General features: G+C 30.5%; 1 protein-coding gene across 1 annotated transcript in view; it reads left to right on the top strand.

The window, feature by feature from the left end:
- The first annotated feature begins 1,015 nt into the window (after nt 1-1,015).
- Nucleotides 1,016-22,609, top strand: part of LOC149514023 (uncharacterized) — a 31,663-nt gene continuing 10,069 nt past the window's right edge. Inside the window, exon 1 of the mRNA XM_089746461.1 lies at nt 1,016-1,608. Coding sequence (XP_089602587.1) covers nt 1,206-1,589 — 384 coding nt within the window. The 5' untranslated portion in view covers nt 1,016-1,205 and the 3' untranslated portion in view covers nt 1,590-1,608. The remainder of the gene's footprint in view (nt 1,609-22,609) is intronic.

The following is a 22,609-nucleotide window of genomic DNA, read 5'->3' as shown; positions in this document are numbered from 1 at the left end:
CAAAATAAGGGAAATCAGAAGGAGAGAAAAGTAAGAAACTAAAATAATATGAAACCTAGGATGACAATACCCAAATGTTCATATTATAGATAAAAGGCAAAGAACCTATGAGGGACAATAATGACATGGTGGCACTGAATATATTAGATCAACATAAATATTCGAAATGTTCCTAGTTGTCTATTGGCAACCTTTAATAAGAGGAATAGACCACAATGTCCTTTTGACTATTAAATGTCTCTAACATTAACAAATTCAAAGAAGTTTAGTTAACAATACAAATTTGATTCTAGATAGAAATTTATCATTTCAAAATATTGAGAGTTTTGATTTAGTTAAATTATTATATAGGGATTAAATCTGTATTTTGATAAATGTACAGGGACAAATCTTACAATTTACCTAAAAATGTTGAAGTTTGCGGAAGAGGGCTCTGGAAGCATCGCAGAAATGCCAAAACAAATAATGCTGTTCGTCGTCGCAACAAAATACCAACATTCACCCTCGAGGATGTCCCATTCGCGCGTCGGCGGCACCAATAATCTTCTGGCCCATCGCTATACCCTCACACATCTAACGCGTCTCCTACAAAGCGCGTAGTTTAAGGTCGTTGTCGTTTTCCAGTATCTCATGATACCCACTGGGTAACGTGTGCTTACCTAGTAATAATGACGTCATCTATACTGTCCTCCAAATCCAACGGCTGAAACGACCGACGTTCCAAAACGATACAGTCATAAGTCATACACGTATAAAAAATTAGAAACCAAGAAATTGATCGTAAAAATAGTTAATATCATAAATCATATCTAAATAATAAAAAAATATTTTATAATATTTAAATTATAAATTTATTAATTAATACGATAATTATTTTACATAATTAATTTTGAATAATAATATATGATAAATTATAATTTTTTAAAATATTTATATTAATTAATATATTTAAATATCATATTAAAAATTTTAAAAATATAAATATTACATGTAATATTTCAATTATGATAATCTGAAAAAAAAAAAAAGGATACAGAATAAAACATATAAGAGATCAAGCAATCATTTACCCTTAAAATCAAATTCCTTTGGTTTTTTTTTTCTTTTAGTTTTCATTTTTGTTTTGGTTTGGTTAAAGATTACTTGGAGTGAATTTATTGATGCATTAGAAAGAAGAAGAAATTATTTGTGAAAGTTTTAGGGGTATGGAGAAGGAGAAGGAGAAGGAGAAGGAGAAGGAGAAGAGGAACAGGGGTGATGAGAGGGAAAGCAAGGTGTGTGTATTAACGGAGAAGAAAAAGAAGAAGAAGAAGGTAAGGAAGGACGAGGAAGCCAGTGACAAAGAGGTGGAGGAGTTTTTCGCAATATTGAGGAGCATGAGGGCGGTGGTTAAGTATTTCGAGAAAGGTGGAGCTAGAGAAGGGTGGAAGGCGGCGGTGGAGGCTGAAAGAGCGGTGGTCGTAGCCGACGACGACGACGACGACGCCGAGGATGTTATTGATAATCATAAGAGAAGGGAAGCCGTGGAGGAGAATGGCATTTTCGACTTGAACGCAGCACCAGAGGAGGATGAGAATCCAATTAGCTGATCTTGAAACCGCTCCAAAGGTAGAAGCTTAACTCCATATCAAGGTTTCTTGGATTTTTTTTTTTTTTAACTAAGAAGGTTTTCCTGATTATGTTAGTTTAAAGTATAAGTTGATCATCACGTTGTAATATGGTGATTATACTTGAGAAAAACTAATTATATTTTCAACAGTTTTAATCTGAATATTATATATTATTATGTATGTTAAGTTAGAATAAAAATTAAAAACGTATTCAAGAGTTTTTTTTATAAAGAATTCTCAATATAAGAATAAAAAAAATTACCAATGCTCAAATTTAAACTTCCTACTTATCTAATGTTATTCTTTAAATATAATTATATAAACTAACTATTAAATTAATATTCTTCTATTTTAATTACTAGGATAAGGTTCTGATTTAAATGAAAATTTAAGAGTTGGGCAAATGTTAATTAGATGACCACAATAAACATTGATGAAAATTGCATGCGTGACTTTTGGAAAGAAAATCAAAAATGAAATATAGCTTTATATCAAACTATAAATGAAACAAAATTTTCTATGAATAGTTTGTGAATAAATTTAATTTTTATTTATTTATATTTATTTGTTAAGATTAACAAATGATAAAAATAATATTTTGAAATGTATTACTTAAATGAACATATCATATTCATTGTAAAATTCATTAATATTTGATTCGTTTGTGCAAATGATAACATACTTGAGTTTTGTTTGTTTATATTCATTTATTAAATTTAAAAAATATCACAAATAATATTTAAAAATTCATTAATTGAACAAACAAATCATGAACGTAATTTTCAAAATATGAAAGATTGATTAAAACAAATATGTTGCTTATTGTATGAAATAAGAAACCTAAATGAAACATAGAACAAACTTGAAAGTTAGATGTATTTAGATTTGAAGTTCTAGCAAAGGCATCCGAATACCCTTAGAAGATATCCGAATAGTACTCTTTTGTTTGAAGAAAAAGGAAAATCTAGCTTGGATATTTAAATGCCTTGAATGATACTACGTTTCTGTTTGAACAAAAACAAAGATTTAACTTGGGCATTCGAATACTCTATTCAAGGTATTCGAATGCTAACCCTCAGTTTGAGAAATTAAGCTTGGGAATTCGAATGCCTATGCATTCTGGAAGCAAAAATACAAAGGGATATTCGATGCCCATAAAGGATATCCGAATACTACAATACAATACAAAAGTCATAATTTTAAAAAAAGAATGAAAGGTTTCTTGCAAATAAAAGCATGATCTTTCATATATGATGTTTTACGTAAATAAATATTTTTGTAATTATTTAGAGAGATGTGTTTTAATTAAAGAAATCGTTTGTTGTTGAGTCACATCCTTACGAGATTTCATTTATAATATGATTCAAGTAGTTCAAAAGATTAAATAATTTAAAAAAAAAAAATTTTTTTTAATTCTTTCTTGAATAAAGATTAGTTACTTTTGACATTCTTTTCATAAAAATTAATGTTCAAAATTAAATATTTTCTCTCTTATTAAGAGATGTTTACTGGTTTGACATCACAAATGTAATGTCACATCAAACAAAGTTTTATTGTAATTGAAAAACATTTCAGTTACGACAATAATCAAAGTCACAAGTGGAAAATCATCATCCATTACAGATTCACAAAGATTGTGCAAGTCTTGAATTTCTAACCGTTCATGTTTGATTCATTAATATCCCTATCAACAAATTAAAGGTAGAAAGAGATTAGTAATTGATAAGCCTGATTCAACCTTAACACTAGAAAGTAGAAATAGCAAAATAAATTCAAATCTAAAAACTCAACCCCGAACCCGTATAAACTTGATATCTGGAAACTTAACTACTCCAGGCAACAGGAAATAAACCTAGAGCAAAAGCATTTTTAAGCTTAAAAACCATAACACATTAATACATCTTTAAATGGCAAAGATTCACCAAAACAATAATAAAAATTTAAGATAGATTGAAAATACATTTTTCAGAGTAGAGAGATAACTTGGTTCGAATGATTTACTTCGTTTCTTAAACCAGTGCACTGAAACCAATAGGACAATTTTTTTTTATATTTTTATCTTTTTGCTCAGCCAAAATAAATTTTATTAATATTCCAAATGGTATGGAGCTAGCAACAAGGCAAGCAATAGCAAAGTAACTATAGCATAGTTCTATTGCAAGAAAAACAGAGCTTCTTAAAATCATACTATAACATACAAAATCACCTTAAAAGCCAAAACTTATAAATCTGGGCGTGATTTGTGAACAGTCAAAAACTCCAAACTTTTATCAACTCAACCAAATAGCCTCCAGCTTTACACTTTTAGCTATATAAAGCTGAGAAGTGTCAATCAAAGCAGGGTAAAAACACAAACAGCCTTGCAGCACATATACCACCAAGCTTGTATCATGTCTGATCTGGTCACACTATCTCATCCCTGATATATAAAAGATCTAAAGCATCCTGATTTTAACTTCCTCCATACAATCTAAAAAAAAAAAACAGAATTAAACAAAAAACCATCACTCCATAATCTATTCTTTTCTTCCAGCCCACTTGAAGCATACACGTTTACAAATGCAATCACTCAAAAATATTCCCCAACTCATTCCAACAAAACTCCAGAAATAACAAGACATTTCAAGATTCAATTCACATTCAACACCCACAGCCCAGATAACAACTTTCCTCATCTCTTATTAACGTTTTTCATAACTGCTTGTTTATTATACAAAATTCCCCAACTTCTTTAAATAAATGCTTTTCATGTTCTCCTTTGTATATCATTCTATATTGATGCTTTCTAATTGGAGCTTCACCAATTAAACCTCTGCCTGCAAACGTCCTATTCTACCTTTTTTGCCATCTACTTTCCTTTCATATTCATTGAACCCATTCGTAGCCCCGCAGTCTCCTTGTAAAACCTCTAGTCAAAAACTCCAAACTCCACCAAAAACAATCGGAAGATAAATTTATAAACATGTCAAATTTATTAAAGAATATGGAGTTCTAATATGTCTTTATGTGGATGATATGCTAATCTTTGGTACTAATATGATTGGCATGAATGAAATCAAAAGGTATCTGATTTCCAATTTCAAAATGAAAGATTTAAATGAAGTTGACACCATTTTGGGAATTAAAGTTAAGAGATATAATATGGGTTTCATTCTTATTCAAAGTTATTATATTGAGAAACTACTTAATAAGTTTAAGTATCTCAATATAAAAGAAACCAATACTCCATATGATACAAGTATAAAATTAACAGAAAATCAAGATAATGTAATTGCACAACTTGAATATGCTAGTGCTATTGAAAGTATTATGTATGCTATGCATTGTACTAGGCCAAATATAGCTTTTGCTATTTGCAAGTTATCGAGATATACAAGTAAGCCTAGTATAAGTCATTGAAAAGCCATAGGAAGAGTTCTAGGTTATCTTAAAAGAACTAAAGATTTTGGCTTATTTTATTTCGAAAATCCGACTGTTTTGGAAGGATATTCATATGCAAGTTGGATCACTAGTATAAGTGACAATAAATCCACTTTAGAATGGATGTTTACCCTTTGAGGTGATGCAATTAGTTGGGCATCCAAGAAACAAACTTGCATTTCACATTCAACTATGGAATCTAAATTTATAGCTTTAGCTGCAGCAAGCAAGGAAGCTGAATGGCTAAGAAATTTATTAATGGATATAGAATTGTGGCCACAACCAATGACAGCCATTTCCTTGTACTGTGATAGTGAAGCTACTATGTCTAGAGCTTATAGTGAAATTTATAATGGAAAATCTAGACATATTAGTCTAAAACATGATTATATCAGAAAATTGATAAAAAATGGGGTAATTACCATCATATATGTTAAATCTGCTAAAAACTTAGTAGATCCTCTTACCAAGGCACTATCTAGAAATTTGGTAAGAAGCACCACAAGTGGAATGGATTTAACATTCCTTTTAGACACCAATAATGGGAACTTAACTTTGAATTAGTAACCTCTAATTACAAAGTTTAATAGGTAATAACAAATTATTGTTATGTGTCTGTAAACACTAGTCAACCCATTCTATATATTTGGAATACTAGTGTAAGTCATTGTGTAAATGGAGGATGAGATTAAACTTTTAATGGAGTTAATAATTAAATGTCTATAGCAATGGAAACATAAATGAGAAACTTCACCTATATAAACATAGAAGTGGTGCCGCTTCAACAAAAAAATTGGAAACTTTCTTGTAAATGTTTATGAATAAGGATAAGCACATGGCCATAATAGTGCTAAAGCGATTATAAACCTCTAACAGAATATTAAACAAATATTATGTGTGTTATATCTTTAATTTTAACATTAGGAGTTGAGGTTTAATCTGCGGACACCATTAACTTTGTTAGAATTCTAAGTTATATACGCTACTTGAAGGTTTAAATCGAAAGATACTTTTTTGTATTCATAATATTTATTTGTGTGAAAGGTTAAAGCTTAAGTACCAACATTCCAAACTAGTGGGGGATTGTTGGTAATTTAGAATGTGGTGTATCCCACATTGAGTAAAAAGATCACTTATAAATGGTTTAAAAGAAATTACTTATATTATTTAAGTAATTGAGCTAAGTGTTGGAGTGGGTCAAATTATTTGGGTTTGCTAAGAGTTTTCCTATTGGGTTGGACAATTTTAAAAGTCAAAGATGGGCACTTGGGCACTTGGGCTTGTTTGACAAATAGATTTAATTTTTAAATCTTTATTATTATTATTATTATTTATTTCAAAATATTATTGATTCCGAATATATATGCTTGAACAGTAAAAGACATGATTGTTTAAATAAAGTTTATCTAAACAATAAAATATAACTATACAAAATGTCATGACTTTTTGAATTGGTTGGATTAATGACTGTTCATTTATTATAAATAAATCTTTCTACCTGACCAATTTCACTACTTTTGATTTAAAGAGTTTTAAGGTTTTGTTATATTCTATAAGCATAATTGCCTTTAAGACAGTGTTATTCACGCCTTAAAGTCATATTTTCTTCTTTCTTACTATTTCTGTTTTTCTTAAATCTACTAACAATTTAAAGGCAATTATGGATATTACATCTACTATTGTCCCTATTACTGCTATGGATTTGGAATCAAGCATGAAGGTTCATTTTTAAAATCAAGATGTAATCAGACTTTATCGTTTTAATGGATCAAACTACACTAGGTGGAAGGACAAAATGGTTTTTCTATTGACAGCATTGAAGATGTTTTATGTACTTGATCCAAATTTGAAACCAATTCCAAAACCAACTCCTGAAGATTCTGTACTATTAAGGCAACAAGAAGCAAACGTGAAGAAGATGAACTAGTCTGTCGAGGTTATATTCTGAATTCATTATCTGACCGTCTATATAACCTATACAAATATGAAAACACCAAAAGACATATGGATTGCTCTTGAGCACAAATACATGAACGAAAAGAAAGGTACGAATAAGTTTTTCAATTTGAAATACTTTGAATTTTCAATAACTGATGATAAACCAATCATGGACCAATTACAAGAGTTACAAATTCTGGTCTCTAAATTAAGTGAGCTGAAAATTAAGGTTCCTGATTCACTTCAAGTTAGAGCTATTTTGTCAAAACTTCCTCTTTCATGGAATGGATATAGGAAGAAAGTTATGCATTCAATAGATACTTTCACTATTGAAGAATTTCAAACTCACATACAGATTAAAGCAAAAAATCGTGCAAGAGATGCACTTTTCCTTAGAGGTTCCAATGTGAATTACGTGAATGGACAAAATTCTGAAAAAACTCACAAGTCTTTTGATTAATTTCAAAACAATTTTAAAGTTAAGAGGAATAGATTTAAGAAATCCAAATTTAACAAGAACAAAATGTGTTTCCAATATGGAAAGAAATGACATTTGATTAAAGATTACAGATTTAAAAACGCTGGAATTAAGATTGGTTCTAGTTCTGAAAGCAAGGCAAATCTGGTTGAGCAAAAAATTAATGAACTTGTTGCAATGGTGACTGACATGCAAATTGGAATGATCACCGAAGTTCATATGACTACTATAAATAAGTCATCTGATTGGTGGCTAGATTCTGGTGCAACAATTCATATTTGCAATAACAAAAAGCAGTTCAAGACTTATGAAGAATGCAAGAAACCAGAAAACATCCTTATGAGAGATCATGTTCTTGCCAAAGTGATTAGAAAAGGAATGGTTGAATTGAAATTCACCTCAGGATAAAAACTAACTCTAATTAATGTTTTTCATGTTCTTGAGATTAGAAAGAACCTTGTATCTGCAAATCTATTATGTAAAAAAGGCTTTAAGATTATACTAGAGTCTGATAAAGTTATAGTCTCCAAAAATGGTGTATTCATTAGAAAATGATATTCCAATGATGATATGTTTAAACTAAGCATTGATAAAATTAAATAATATTTTTGCTTATATTGTTGAGCATTCTTCTTCTTTATGGCATGCTAGATTATGACATTTAAATTATCATTATGTGAATCATATGACTAAGCATTGTTATATAACATACCAAAAAAATCATGACATTAAATGTGAAATCTGTGTCAAAGTAAAAATGACTAAAAAATCTTTTCTTAAAGCTGAAAGAAATACAAAATTATTAGAACTTATACATTCTGATATTTGTGAGCTAAATGGTTTATTAACAAAGGGAGGAAAAAGGTTTTTTGTAACACTTATAGATGATAGTTCTCGTTATACTTTTGTGTATCTAATGAAAACAAAAGATGAAGCCTTTGATAAATTCAAAGAATATAAATCAGTTGTTGAAAATCAAAAGGAGAAGAAAATCAAAATTCTTCGCATAGATAGGGGTGGCGAATCTTTTTCAGATTCATTTTCTCTTTTTTGTGAAGATAATGAAATTATTCATCAAAGGACAGCCCCTTATGCACCCTAACAAAATGGTTTAGCCGAAAGGAAAAATAGAACCTTGTTTGATATGCTAAATAGTATGTTGTTAAATGCTAAATTACCTCTGAATCTTTGGGGAGAGGTACTTTTAACAGCATGCCACATACATAATAGAATTCTTTCAAAGAAATTTTTACAGACACCATATGAACTTTGAAATCATGGCAGAAAACCAAATTTGGATTATTTTAAAGTGTGGGGTGCATTGCCTTTTATAAAATACATCATCCTCATAAATCAAAATTAGGACCTAGAGGTATTAAAAGTATTTTTGTTGGTTATACACAGAATTCAAAAGCATATAAACTTCTTGATTTAAATACTAATGTTATTGTTGAATCTATTCATGTAGAATTTTTTGAAAATAAGTTTATATGTGATACCAAAATTGATATGGAGAAACAAATTGAAATAATTCCTACGAATGGAAATAAAAGAAAAGAAAGTAATGATTCTGTTGAAATTAGAAGGAGCAAAGAGTTAGAAAAGATAATCTTTTACTTTTTGATTTTATTTCTCCATATTCTATAGTATTCCTAGTAGAAGGGAATAGAACCAAAGTGCTTAAGAAAACACCAATTTTACTAAATGTAGATGAAGACCCTAAAACATTTAATGAAGCTATGACTTCAAAAGATGTTACTTTTTGGAAAGAAGCTATTAATGATGAAATGGACTCAATCATGTCCAATAATACATGCGTCTTGGTAGATTTACCTCCAGGTTCTAAACCTATAGGATGTAAATGGGTGTTTAGAAAGAAATATAATACAAATGGTTCCATACAAACCTTTAAAGCAAGATTAGTTGCAAAAGGTTTTAAACAAAAGGAAGGCATAGATTATTTTGATAAATATGTTCCAGTAGCTAGAATAACATCTATTAGAGTTCTTATAGCTTTGGCTTCCATTCATAAACTGCATGTGCATCAAATGGATGTTAAAATAGCCTTTCTATATGGTGACTTAAAGGAAGAACTATACATGAAACAACCAGAAGGTTTTATTCTTCCAAGTAATGAGAATAAAGTTTGTAAATTAATTAAGTCACTTTATGGGCTAAAGCAAGCTCCTAAACAATGGCATGAAAAGTTTGATTCAATCATAGCAGCTAGTGGTTTTAAACATAATGGAGCAGATAAGTACATTTACTCAAAATTTATTAAAGAATATGGAGTTATAATATGTCTCTATGTGGATGATATGCTAATTTTTTATACTAATATGATTGGCATGAATGAAACCAAAAGGTATTTGATTTCTAATTTCAAAAATGAAAGATTTAAATGAAGTTGATACCATTTTAGGAATTAAAGTTAAGAGATATAATAAGGGTTTCATTCTTAATCAAAGTTATTATATTAAGAAACTGCTTAATAAGTTTAAGTATATCAATATAAAAGAAACCAATATTCTATATGATACAAATATAAAATTAACAGAAAATCAAGATAATGTAATTGCACAACTTGAATATGCTAGTGCTACTGGAAGTATTATGTATGCTATGCATTGTACTAGGCCAGATATAGCTTTTGCTATTTGCAAGTTATTGAGATATACAAGTAAGCCTAGTATAAGTCATTGGAAAGCCATAGAAAGAGTTCTAGGTTATCTTAAAAGAACTAAAGATTTTGGCTTATTTTATTTCGGAGATCCGACTGTTTTGGAAGGATATTCAGATGCAAGTTGGATCACTAGTATAAGTGACAATAAATCCATTTCAGGATGGATGTTTACCCTTTAAGGTGGTGCAATTAGTTGGGCATCCAAGAAACAAACTTGCATTTCATATTCAACTATGAAATCTGAATTTATAGCTTTAGCTGCAGCAGGAAAAAAAGCTGAATGGTTAAAAAATTTATTAATGGATATAGAGTTGTGGCCACAACCAATGACAACCATTTCCTTGTACTGTGATAGTGAAGCTACTATGTCTAGAGCTTATAGTGAAATTTATAATGGAAAATCTAGACATATTAGTCTAAAACATGATTATATCAGAGAATTGATAAAAAAAATAGGGTAATTACCATCATATATGTTAAATCTGCTAAAAACTTAGCAGATCCTCTTGCCAAGGTGCTACCTAGAAATTTGGTAAAAAGCACCACAAGTGGAATGGGTTTAAAATTCCTTTTAGACACCAATAATGGGAACCTAACTTTGAATTAGTAAACTCTAATTGCAAAGTTTAATAGGTAATAACAAATTATTGTTATGTGTCTGTAAACACTAGTCAACCCATTCTATATATTTGGAATACTAGTGTAAGCCATTATGTAAATGGAGGATGAGATTGAACTTTTAATGGAGTTAATAATTAAATGTCTGTAGCAATGAAGACATAAATAAAAAACTCCACCTATATAAACATAGAAGTGGTGCCGCTTCAACAAGAAAATTGAAAACTTTCTTGTAAATGTTTATAAATAAGGATAAGCACATGACCATAATAGTGCTAAAGTGATTATAAACCTCTAACAGAATATTACATAAATATTATGTGTGTTATATCTTTAATTTTAACATTAAGAGTTGAGGTTTAATCTGCGGACACCATCAACTTTGTTAGAATTTTAAGTTATATACGCTAATTGAAGGTTTAAATCGAAAGATACCTTCTTGTATTCATAATATTTATTTGTGTGAAAGGTTAAAGATTAAGCACCAACATTCCAAACTAGTGGGGGATTATTGGTAGTTTAGAATGTGGTATATCTCACATTGAGTAGAAAGATCACTTATAAATGGTTGAAAAGAAATTACTTATACTATTTAAGTAATTGAGCTAAGTGTTAGAGTGGACCAAGTCATTTGAGCTTGCTAAGAGTTTTTCTAATGGGTTGGACAATTTTAAAAGTAAAAAATGGGGCACTTGGGCTTGTTTGACAAATAGATTTAATTTTTAAATCTTTATTATTATTATTTTTTTATTTTTTTCAGAATATTATTGATTCCGAATAAATATGCTTGAACAGTAAAAGACATGATTGTTTAAATAAAGTTTATTTAAACAATAAAATATGACTATACAAAATATCATGACTTTTTGAATTGGTTTGATTAATAACTATTCATTTATTATAAATAGATCTTTTTGCCTGACCAATTTCACTACTTCTGATTTAGAGAGTTTTAAGGTTTTGTTATATCCTATAAGCATAATTGCCTTTAAGACAGTGTTATTTATGCCTCAAAGCTATATTTTCTTCTTTCTTACTATTTTTATTTTTCTTAAATCTACTAACACATTTCATATGGCTTCTGTTTCTTTCAAGGTCTCAAATACTTCACCTTCTTTCGATATGACCCGATTTCGATTTATGAAATCCCCATTAGAAATCGACTAATTAGCAACCCTTTCTTCCCCTTTAGACTTTTTTTTTCTTGAACCCTTATTTTACTCTTCATAATTATTTTCTTCCCCCTCTTATTCACTTTACCCGTCAACTTGTCCTCTACGTTGTCAAAGAACCGCCATTTTTTTGCCCTATTTTGTTTCTCACCAACCCCTTTAGCATCCATATCTTCAATTTCAGGAACAAAGGAAGGCTTTGATCTATTACCTCAATGGGTCACTCCATCTCATCAACTTGCCCATTTCCTTACGTAGTTTAGTAGTTTCTTCTCCTATTAGTTCTCCGCAAGCCTAAGCCCAATTTCATAATTGCTCCGCAACCCATCTAATTCTCCTTTAAACTGCCTGAACCCGTGCTTGAGCACAGAGAATTATGTACATTCTCATCTGTTCTCATTGCCACCTTATTAAAAGCTTCATTGCTTTCTTAGGTTTTTTTTTTTTTTAAATTTCCAACAACAAGGAACAAGCTTTCATTGCTTTCTAGATTTTTTACATTTCCAACAAGAAGGAACATCACTCTAGATTGTTTGTCATAAATCCCTGGCTTTTGGAAATCACTCTGCTCAACCACCCATCTTTTACTACCTGAAACGCCTCTTAACTTCTGTTCCTTCTTCCTCAGCAGAACCAGCTTTGCTCAGGGAATTGTCTACTTCATAATTCTGAACATATTGACATATACCCCGATCTATTTTTGAAACCCGAACAGGATAAGATGATTCTCCCATCTTCAACTGAATCGTACCTCGTATTTTTCATAGTGAATCCGTAGCAATTTGAATAACAGTACCCCTATCAAAAGATTGCAGCTTTAAAGTATCTTCTTCATCCATGCAAACAAAGTCACCTCAACAATTTATGATATGTTGGAAGGTCTCTAGATCCCATACGTGGATTGGAACTCCATAGCAGGCTACACATGAACGCCTTTTAAGATTAACTAGCTTCTCCGACCAAATCTCAATATTCTACGACTCTTTCGACAGACCATCCCAGTTGTTTGCTTTCATCTCATCAAAATCAACATTATTATCGAAAGTAACAAATAATAAATCCCCTGCTATTTTTCTGATAACAACCTCGTCCAATCCATCCCTTTTAAGGAGGTCATGTAGACCTCGTCTCTATGACTTCCTTATTTGTGTCCACTATGCATTTTTCCAGTGAATGTAACAAAAATCATCCACCTTCCCCAAACACTTCTTGTTATCCCTTGCCCCTCTAGCACAGTCTGACAATCACCCTCTTTAGAGCCAGAGTCAATCACGTAAGGAGGCATTGGATTTCCGCTAGTTCTTCCTACTACCAAGGCTTGTAAATATCACCTCCGATAGTTCACACTATTATATTCTCTCATGCGGTTGCTCTCTGTCGTTTTGTTTGTTCCTCTTGTAAGACTCGTGATTCGAATTTAGTGGTGCTCTCAAGTTTTCTTCCTCAATTTCCGCATCCTTATTTTAAACCCCAGATTTTTTTCAAAAAGCAACTCCAGGATTAAACCTAGCTATATTAGCTTCTATTTTCATATCCAAGAGCCATATTCCATTCAGATTCCACACTGCCCTCCTGGCTTCAGCTACCGACGTAAAGCGTACAAATCCAATCCTCCTTCCATTTCTACTTCTCTTTTGTGGGATAAAAACATCAATAACCTTTCCAAACTTGCCACATTCCTTCTCCAACCATCTCCAATGAACTTTCCAAGAAAGATTATTCGCAAAAATAATTACCACCTTTTTCTGGGCCATAAGTTCTCTCGCTACCCAAAATTTTTTTTTATTAAAATTATAAAAAGATGGCATAGTTTGTGGATGGATTGGGAAAAAGCGTTAAACGACCCTGAAGGTGCAAAGGGGTTTTTGCAGAGACCATAGAGGAGCTACACTTTAAGAGAAATGGTGCTCATAAACATGTGCATATTAGATCCAGTAGATCTGACCCTTTCGCGACCTCTCGCATAGAGCTTTACGCACCAGTTACTCTTTTTTTTTTTAAATATATAAACTAAAAACCCAAAGTCAAGAAACCTCAACTGAAATACTTCTAAAATTTCGAATTCGTCTTTACCAAATCTCCTTTATAAGTTTTCAAATGAAAGCACCAAAAAGCAAGTATCAAAGTCTATATTTCGTAAAGAGACAGAGTAATGAAAATTTGAATGATTAAAATAATAAATGAAAAAAAAAAATTAAGAAATTAAGAAAACATAAAAAATGCAATTAAAGCTAATTCCAACGTCCAAACAAAAACAAAAAGTAGGAGAGAGCATTCGATCGATTCGGTTATTCAGTTGTAAAAAATCAAAAACTAACTAAACTGATTTAATTCATAAAAAATGAACCAACCGTTTAATGAGATGAAATTTGAAATTAACCAACCGACTTAAGTTAGTCTGTTTAGTCTATTTTTCTGGACTTTTTTTTGGTTTTTTTTTTCTATTCCTATCAAACTATACTAAAAAATATTTTCAATTTGAAAACCATATGACAGCCATTACTAACTTCTAGCATATGGTTAGCTCACGTGACTACACATGGACCACTTACTCACTATTGAAAAAATCTTTTAAAAAATAAAAAATTATAGTAATAATAAGAAAATCTCAATAAAATAAATAGAATACCACATTTTTTCTCCTGTTTTTTGGACTTTTTTTCGTGATTGGTCCACCGTTCATGTACAAAGGAGCTAAACATTGAATTCAACTTGTTAGGACCACAAATTCTTTGGCTTAGATATCACCATCATCATCAAGTAAATGAGGAAAACAAAAACATATTTCTTGTTTTGTTGTTCACAAAAAATATAAAAGACAAAAGCAACAAACTTTTGATAAATTTTTAAGCTTTGGAGGTCTGGTGGAATAGTGGAGCCATCGATGGTTGTGCCAAACTTATGAAGATAAGGTGAACTAAAGGCAAGTGAAGTATGAGACGAAGCATTGGCAAGACCGAAAGGTAAAGTGTGATGAAAGCTTGAGCTTGAAAGGTCGAGAGTCGACTGACAAGAGGCAGATTGGTGTTTGGTGGAGAGCCAAAAAAGGGCTAAGGATGGGGGTCAACTATTAGTAGTTTAGAATGTGATATATCCGTATTGAATAGAAAGATCATTTTTAAAAAAGATTACTTATGTTATTTAAATAATTGAGCTAAGTGTTAAAGTGAGTCAAGTCATTTAGGCTTACTAGAAATTTTTCTAATGGGTCGGACAATTTTAAAAGTTAAAGATAGGCACTTGGGCACTTAGCCCACTTTGACTTGTTTGACGAATAGATTTAATTTTTAAATCTTTTAAATATTTTTTTTATTTCAAAATATTACTAATTCTGAATAAACATATTTGAATAGAGAAAAATATGATAATCCGAATAAACATATCTGAACAAAAAAATATGACTGTAAACACTCATGTCCGAGGTCAATTGGGGTTGTTTATTATTTTGCCATAGTATATAGTTTGATATATTATTATATATTATTATATTATAGTGTAACTATATTACTATATTATTATATTATTTATTATTATATTATTAATTATTATATTGTAGTATATCATATTATTATTATTATTATTATTATTATTATTATTATTATCATTATTATTAATTTATTTTCCTTTCCATTTTGGTTGATGACTAGAATCATGGAATCTAAAATCTTGAATCGGTTAAATCAGAAAACCCAATTTGCGCAATTAATCAGAATTCAATTCAGGGATCTTTTCAGACAAATTAGCAAGGATCTAGCCTAAAATCATGCTCGGGCAAAATTCAATATCAAGATTCAAACCTGGGATTGGTCTTATCCATTTCTTAAAAGATTTTTCTAAGCATGCCTATAAATTGAATTAAAGAATAGAGGAACAAGCACAATGGATTTTGGGAGACACGATGAAAATTGAGAAATATTTTGTTGTTGCAGTTTTGAAAAATTTTATGGGCAATAAAAGGGTTTTCTATGATTTTATTTTGGGAATTCCAATTTTGATTTGAAGTTTGTGCGTTAGATTTGGGTTTCTAAAGGTGGTTAGGGTTCTAGAGAGTGTTTTAAAGAAATCAAGGCAAATCTAGGAAATTTTGAGATTTCTCTAAAAAAATCTAGGTCTGGATGAATTTTTCGATGAGTTTTGAAATTTTTGATTGAATTTTCCAAGGATATTGAATTTGTCGATGGGATTCCAATGGCTTTTTTAGAAATTGATGGGTTTTCAATTTTCAATTAAACTTTTTGGTGACTTTTTAGAAACCAGTGGGTTTTTTAGTTATCGATTAAAGTTTCCAATGGGTGTTCTTAGGGTTTCTAGAAAGAAGTCAAAGAAAATTAAGGCTAGAGAGAGAAAGTAAAGCGTTTCTAAGAAAAAATGCTGGAACTTGGCTTATATACTGACCCAAAACGGTATCGTTTTAACAGCATAAGATTCGTATTTTGACTCGACCTAATCACAAGTTTCCTTTTTCCCTTTTTATTTTATTTTTTGATTTTATTTTTATTTTCTTAAGTTTTCATTTTATTTTCAATTTTGTATTTTATTTTACTAGTTTAAAAAAAAATCTTTTTTGAAAATAGAAAAAGCAAAGAATAAAAAAAATAATAAAAGATAAAAGACAAAAAAAAAAATTTCAAGTAAATTTATAGAATCTACCAAACTATTGAGAAATTTCATAAATCAATTTTCAAAAAAAATAAAAAAATAAATAATATAAATAATAAAAAATAATTTTTATCCTCTAAATTATTGGAGAATTGCTTCAAATTAAGTCTTACCAAACTATTGGGAGACTTAATGGAATTCGCAAAATTGTTATAAACATTTTTGCAATAAAATCTTGTGAAACTATTGGGAGATCTGTTTCAAAGTAAGTCCTACCAAACTATTATGAGACTTATTGATTTTCTTGAATAAAATACATTGATAAATCCAATGATGGAGCCTCTTCAAAGTGGGACACTAGTCTCTATGAATACTCTTAAGGTGAGAAAATTATCTTAAATTGCTACTAAACTATTGGGATAATTTTAAGACTAATTTTTAATATTTAATATTTTGATAAATTATGAACATTTTTAAAGCTTGGATAGTTTGGAATCAAACTGGTATCATCCTGTGGATAGGCGCTGTGGGGTCTATGCGTAATCGTACTCTCGAATCTAAACTCTAGTTTCGTATATCAAAATCTATTATTTAAAAATACTTAAGTCAATCTTAGGATTCATCTTTAAATAGGACATATTCAATTAGGTGGTCAGTCACACCTAAACAAAAAAGATTAATGACAACTCCTCTAATCTATGTCTAGTGGTAGGTCCACAGATCTATACGTTATGACAGTTTGGTGACTCTGCTGGGGACATATCAGTCAGGCCAGTAAATGATTTCTTATTATTGAAGCATTGCTTAATAAATTTGAGATTATTTTCTTTCTTTCCTATTTCTTTCTTTTCATTGTTTATATTTTATTAGTTATTTACCTATATATATTTGTCATTCATTTGCATGTACATAATATAAAATTCTCCACCCGAGCTCTACTCTTAGGAATGAGTGAAGTACCCATGCCCTTGTGAGATTTCATGTCTCCGCATGGGCTTGTGAAACACCAAATTAAACCATTTCCGTTTGTAGCCTATGATGGGCGAGGATCGGGGTGCCTTACTAGTCTATGATGGACTATGATGTAAGAAATAATTTGAGAACCTTTTAGAGGTAATCCAAATCACATATAGTTAACTTTAAAAGCCTAACCAGATAAAGCCATGTCCTTCTACCCTTTATAGTTAACCTAAATCTAGGGTCATTTTACTTGCTTTATAGTGTTTTATTCTTTAATTTTTTATTGAGGTGAGTAATCGAATTTCTTATTTTCTTTTTATTTCTTTTTTTCTTGTGCATATTCATAAACATACATGCAGATTGCATATTATGCTTACTAATATTTTTGTGTATGCATGCATTCATGCATCACTGCATTTATTTTCATGCATAATTTGAAGGTTCCATAAACATCATTTTAAATTTGCACATTGTGGGAAATTAAGGTTCAATGATAGCCCAACACTAGTACTACACTCGAGCTAGAGCAAAAAAAATGAAGAAAGATAATACAAGTCGTTTTGAAAAGATAAAAAAGGCCCAAAAGATATTTAAAGAAAAATTCAGCAAGGTTCTGAAAGCTTTGAAAAAAATAAATAGAGGGAAAGCAGTAGAAGAAGACATCTCACATAAAGATATTGAACCACTACATTCTCCAGGCTTCACCCTGCATTAGGCCCTAACCATTCCAAGCTCTCAACAACAATAGACCACGTTCCCAAATTACAATCAAATGAATGTTCAGAGCTATACCAATCCTATTTTTGCTGAAAAGGCAGGTGAACCCATCCAAATTCTCAAAATGGATGAGATAAAAAAAAAGTGAAGTTCCAAACGACTGTATCCTTGAAAGATTCTAAGATCGATCAAGCTATAAGTATGATTGAGAAAAGCTTGTAAGCTGTAGAAGGCATTGATTTCTACAGATCCATAGATGTTACCAACCTTTGTTGGGTTCCAATTGTTATAATTTTTTCAAAATTCAAGGTACCAAAATTTGATAAGTACGACGGTATTAAGTGCCCCATTACACACATCATAATGTACTATCGTAAGATGGCATCACATGCCAATAATAAAAAATTGCTAATGCATGTGTTCCAAGATAGCTTAACTGGGTCTATTATAAAGTGATATATTTAGTTGGACAAAACTTGCATTAAGTCGTGAAAAGATTTAACTCAATCTTTCATCAACCAATACTATCACATTATAGATATGGCCCTATATCTCTTTTCATTATAGGGAATGGAGAAAAAATATCTAAGTTTTTCAAGGAATATACCCAAAAATGGTGAGATAGCTACTCAGGTCCAGCACATTTAATTAAAAAGGAAATGACAATTTTGTTTGTAAGCATTTTAAAGTCACCCTATTATAAAAAGATGATAGAAAACGTAACAAAGAACTTTGCTGATATGATGATCTCATAAGATATTATTGAAAATGCCATCAAAAGTGACAAGCTTAAGGAAGGAAAGACCGACAATGCCAAAAAAGGTGAGATGCCTAAAATGAAGCCCAAACGATGAGTTTTTAAAAATAACAATCTAGAAGTTATGCTCCATATCCACCATATGTTCATCCTGCTTATTACTCAATAACCAATAATGTTGAACAAGTTCCTTACTAGCCTTATTTTTCAACCATGAACAACATCGTTGTAAGTCCTCATCAACTTGCATAAGGGCCTTATCATGTTACTACACCAATTCTAAGACCTAACAATCAAACGATTAATTTAAAAAAATTTAGGAGCAATCAAGAGAGAGCTCATATTGATCCTATCCCCATAACCTATACTAAGCTATTTTTAAAATTGCTTAAGAATGACTTAGTATCCCTAGTCTTTTTGAAATCATTGAAGCCGCCTTATCCTAAATGGTACAGTGTTAATGCCACATGTGACTACCATAATGAGAATGTAAGTCACTACATAGAAACCTCCCCAGCTTTCAAGCATAAGGTGCAAAGTTTGATTTGATTAGGCTTGACGTGCTTCAATGAATTAGAAAAACTAAATATCCATAAAAACCCTTTGCCCAATCATCCACGGGCATGACTTTAGAAAGGCTGATAAGAACTGATTATCATCATAGTATTTTTTGAGAATATAGATTTCTTTTATGAACTTGGATTTCATCTTATTTTTTATCATTTTAATAAAAGCGATAAATATGATATATTTTCGCGGCATTCCTCTTTTTATGTGAATCACCGTTATTTATTTTTACCTTCTCATACATTTTTTCATATCCATTCTTTAATTTCAAATAATGAATGTTCAGACAATCATGATAATAATTTAGGATTTGATTTTAAAAATGTCATTCCTAATGATCCATTTGGTAAATTGAGAATGTTGATTTATTGGGACTACTGAATAAAAAAAAGGATAAATTTAGTAAAGAGTTTCGAAAATGATGCAACATATGATCTTTGCATCTGTTCATTCACAAATATGCTCTTAGTCAATAAACGTTCTTCATTGAGAGTATTCATGTTCGAAATGAGAAGTAATCATATTTTTTCTATCCACCAACAAAATAGTAAAAAAAAAATCATCATTTACTATCCCATTTGAGCTTGTTAAAAATTTTTTTCAAGGAACCTTAACCAAGGATCACCTCCACACTGGGGGGGCAAAGTTGAGAAGTTTGTTTATCCTTAAGGATTTCAAGGTCAAAGTCTTATAGTGCTCAATTTTTTTCTTGAAAAAAAAAAGAAAAAAGAAAAAAAAAACAAAAATTGAAAAAAAAATTGAAAGGGCAAAATGTCAATGTCCTTCAAATGAAGAAATGATCCTTGGTTTGATTTTTTGCAAGTACAATTTAGGCCATCTTATCTATTTCTTTGGCAACCTTTACCCTAACTTATGTTATGTCCTTTAAAAGTCCATTTTGATTGAATGTGAATACTAGATTTAAAGAATCATAAGTTAAATTAAGGCAAATTTATTATTGGATTGAGACTTTGATCAAAGTGTCATTGATGAATAAAAGAGGAAAGATAAATGAAAAGAAAAAAATGAGAAAAAGGTGTACAAAAAAAATCAAAATAAAGTGAAAAGAAATTGCAAAAGCAAAATGAAATGAAAAAAAAAAAAAGAAAAAAAAGAGAAAAAAAAGAAAAACTTACATTAAAAACCCAAAAAGGTAGTTTAAGTAAAGATAAAATAGTAAAAAAAAACTTCATATGATAATCCTAAGAATAAGGATGATGATTGGCTTAAAGATTGAATATATGTATTTTTTAAAAATGATTCTGAGTTTGAGTTCAAAATTGTTTGAATAATCGTTATTTTAGATGTTAATATCCTATTTGAATAAATCACAGTATTTTGTCTTTGTTCACCCTTGAGTTGTTCTTGACCTTACTTTTTATTTTTTTAATAATAAAGATCCATTTTTCTCATTCTTCACTAAATGAGCATTCCCTAAATGAATCAAATAAATGTATTATGTCTGTCATTAATTTGAATGATGACAAAAAAAATGAATGACATTTTTCATAAAGAATTGTCCATTGTTTTGAAAGAAGTCGAAGATGAAATGAGTGAAATAAGCCTAAAAAGATGCTTTTAAAAAAAAAAAAGCAAACAAAGTGACCCAATGATGAATCCAATGATAGGTTGGTTGACACGATCTATGAGTTTGACCAGATGAGAAGAATGACATGGTCAGTTGACAAAATTTACTCTGAGATTATTAATATTGAAAAGCTAAAAGGGATTGGTGGAGTCTTGAAAACTTTGTCACCATAATTGAAATTTCATGACATCAACAACATATATATCCTAGATAGGACATGCATTTGCAATGTCGCATTATCACTTATCACTCATTCCAATCTTGGTTAAGTCCAGATCATTTTTTTGACTCACGACATTGTCTCAGTCATTCATTTTTTACCTTGACTTGTTCCTGGTCACTTTATCTTTAGACTCGTGGCATTGTCCTAGTCATTCATCTATGACCTCAATTCGATCTTAGTCATTTCCTGACTTGTAGCATCATCCCAATCATCCGATTTCAGCTTAGTCTAGATCATTTTCTTAACTCACGACATCATCTCAATCATTCATTTTTAATCTCGACTCGATCTTGGTCACTTTGTTTCCTAACTCACAATTCGATCTCGATCACTCATTTCGATCTCGACTCGATTCAGATTATTTTTTGACTTTTGCAAAACATGAAATCTTGTGAATCTTTCTTTCTTGTGAATTTGAAAGTCCTTGCATCTTTACGAATCTAGAACTTTTCAAAATTTGCAATCTTGTAAATCTTTCTTTCTTGTGAATCTAAAAGTCTTTGTGAACTTGAAATCTTTATGAATCTAGAACATTTGTAAAATTTAGAATCTTATGAATCTTTCTTTCTTGTGAATCTAAAAATCCTTGTGAACCTGAAACCTTTGCATATCTAGAACTTTTGCAAAACTTGAAATCCTGCGAATCTTATATTCTTGCGAATTTGAAAATTTTTACAAATCTTGAATCTCTACGATTTTGTTAAACTTGAAATATTAGGATCTTTCAACTTCTGTTAGGAAACCTCACAAATTTTTAAATGTCCAAATTATGAATTTTTAAATTTAGAGTGAAATTTTAAGCTTTATTTTTTTTTACTCAAGGCATCGTCTCGATCATTCATCTACAACCTTGACTTATCTTGGTCACTTTTAGACTTACGATATCATTCTATTCATTCGATCTCGATTTAGTCTAAATCATCTTCCTAACTCGTAGCATTATTCGATCATTCTTTTACAACTTCAACTCGATCTTGGTCATTTTCAGACTCGTGGCATCATCCCAACCATTCGATCTTGGTTTAACCTAGATTATTTTTTCGACTCACGGCATCATCCCGATCATTCATCTATGACCTTGACTTGATCTTGGTCACTTTCAGACTTGTGGCATCATCCTGATCATCTAATCTCGGCTTAGTTCAAATCATTTTCTTGACTCACGATATCGTCTCGATCATTTATCTCTACCATCGACTCGATCTTGATTGCTTTTAGACCCACGATATCATCATAGTCATTCAATTTTGGCTAGGTCTAAATCATTTTTTTAACTCGT

The sequence above is a fragment of the Durio zibethinus genome, chromosome 17 (genome assembly GCF_047325235.1).
Source record: "Durio zibethinus cultivar Kanyao isolate XHJ-2024 chromosome 17, ASM4732523v1, whole genome shotgun sequence".
Classification (NCBI taxonomy): Eukaryota; Viridiplantae; Streptophyta; class Magnoliopsida; order Malvales; family Malvaceae; genus Durio; species Durio zibethinus.
This window is presented reverse-complemented; position numbering and strand designations above follow the sequence as displayed.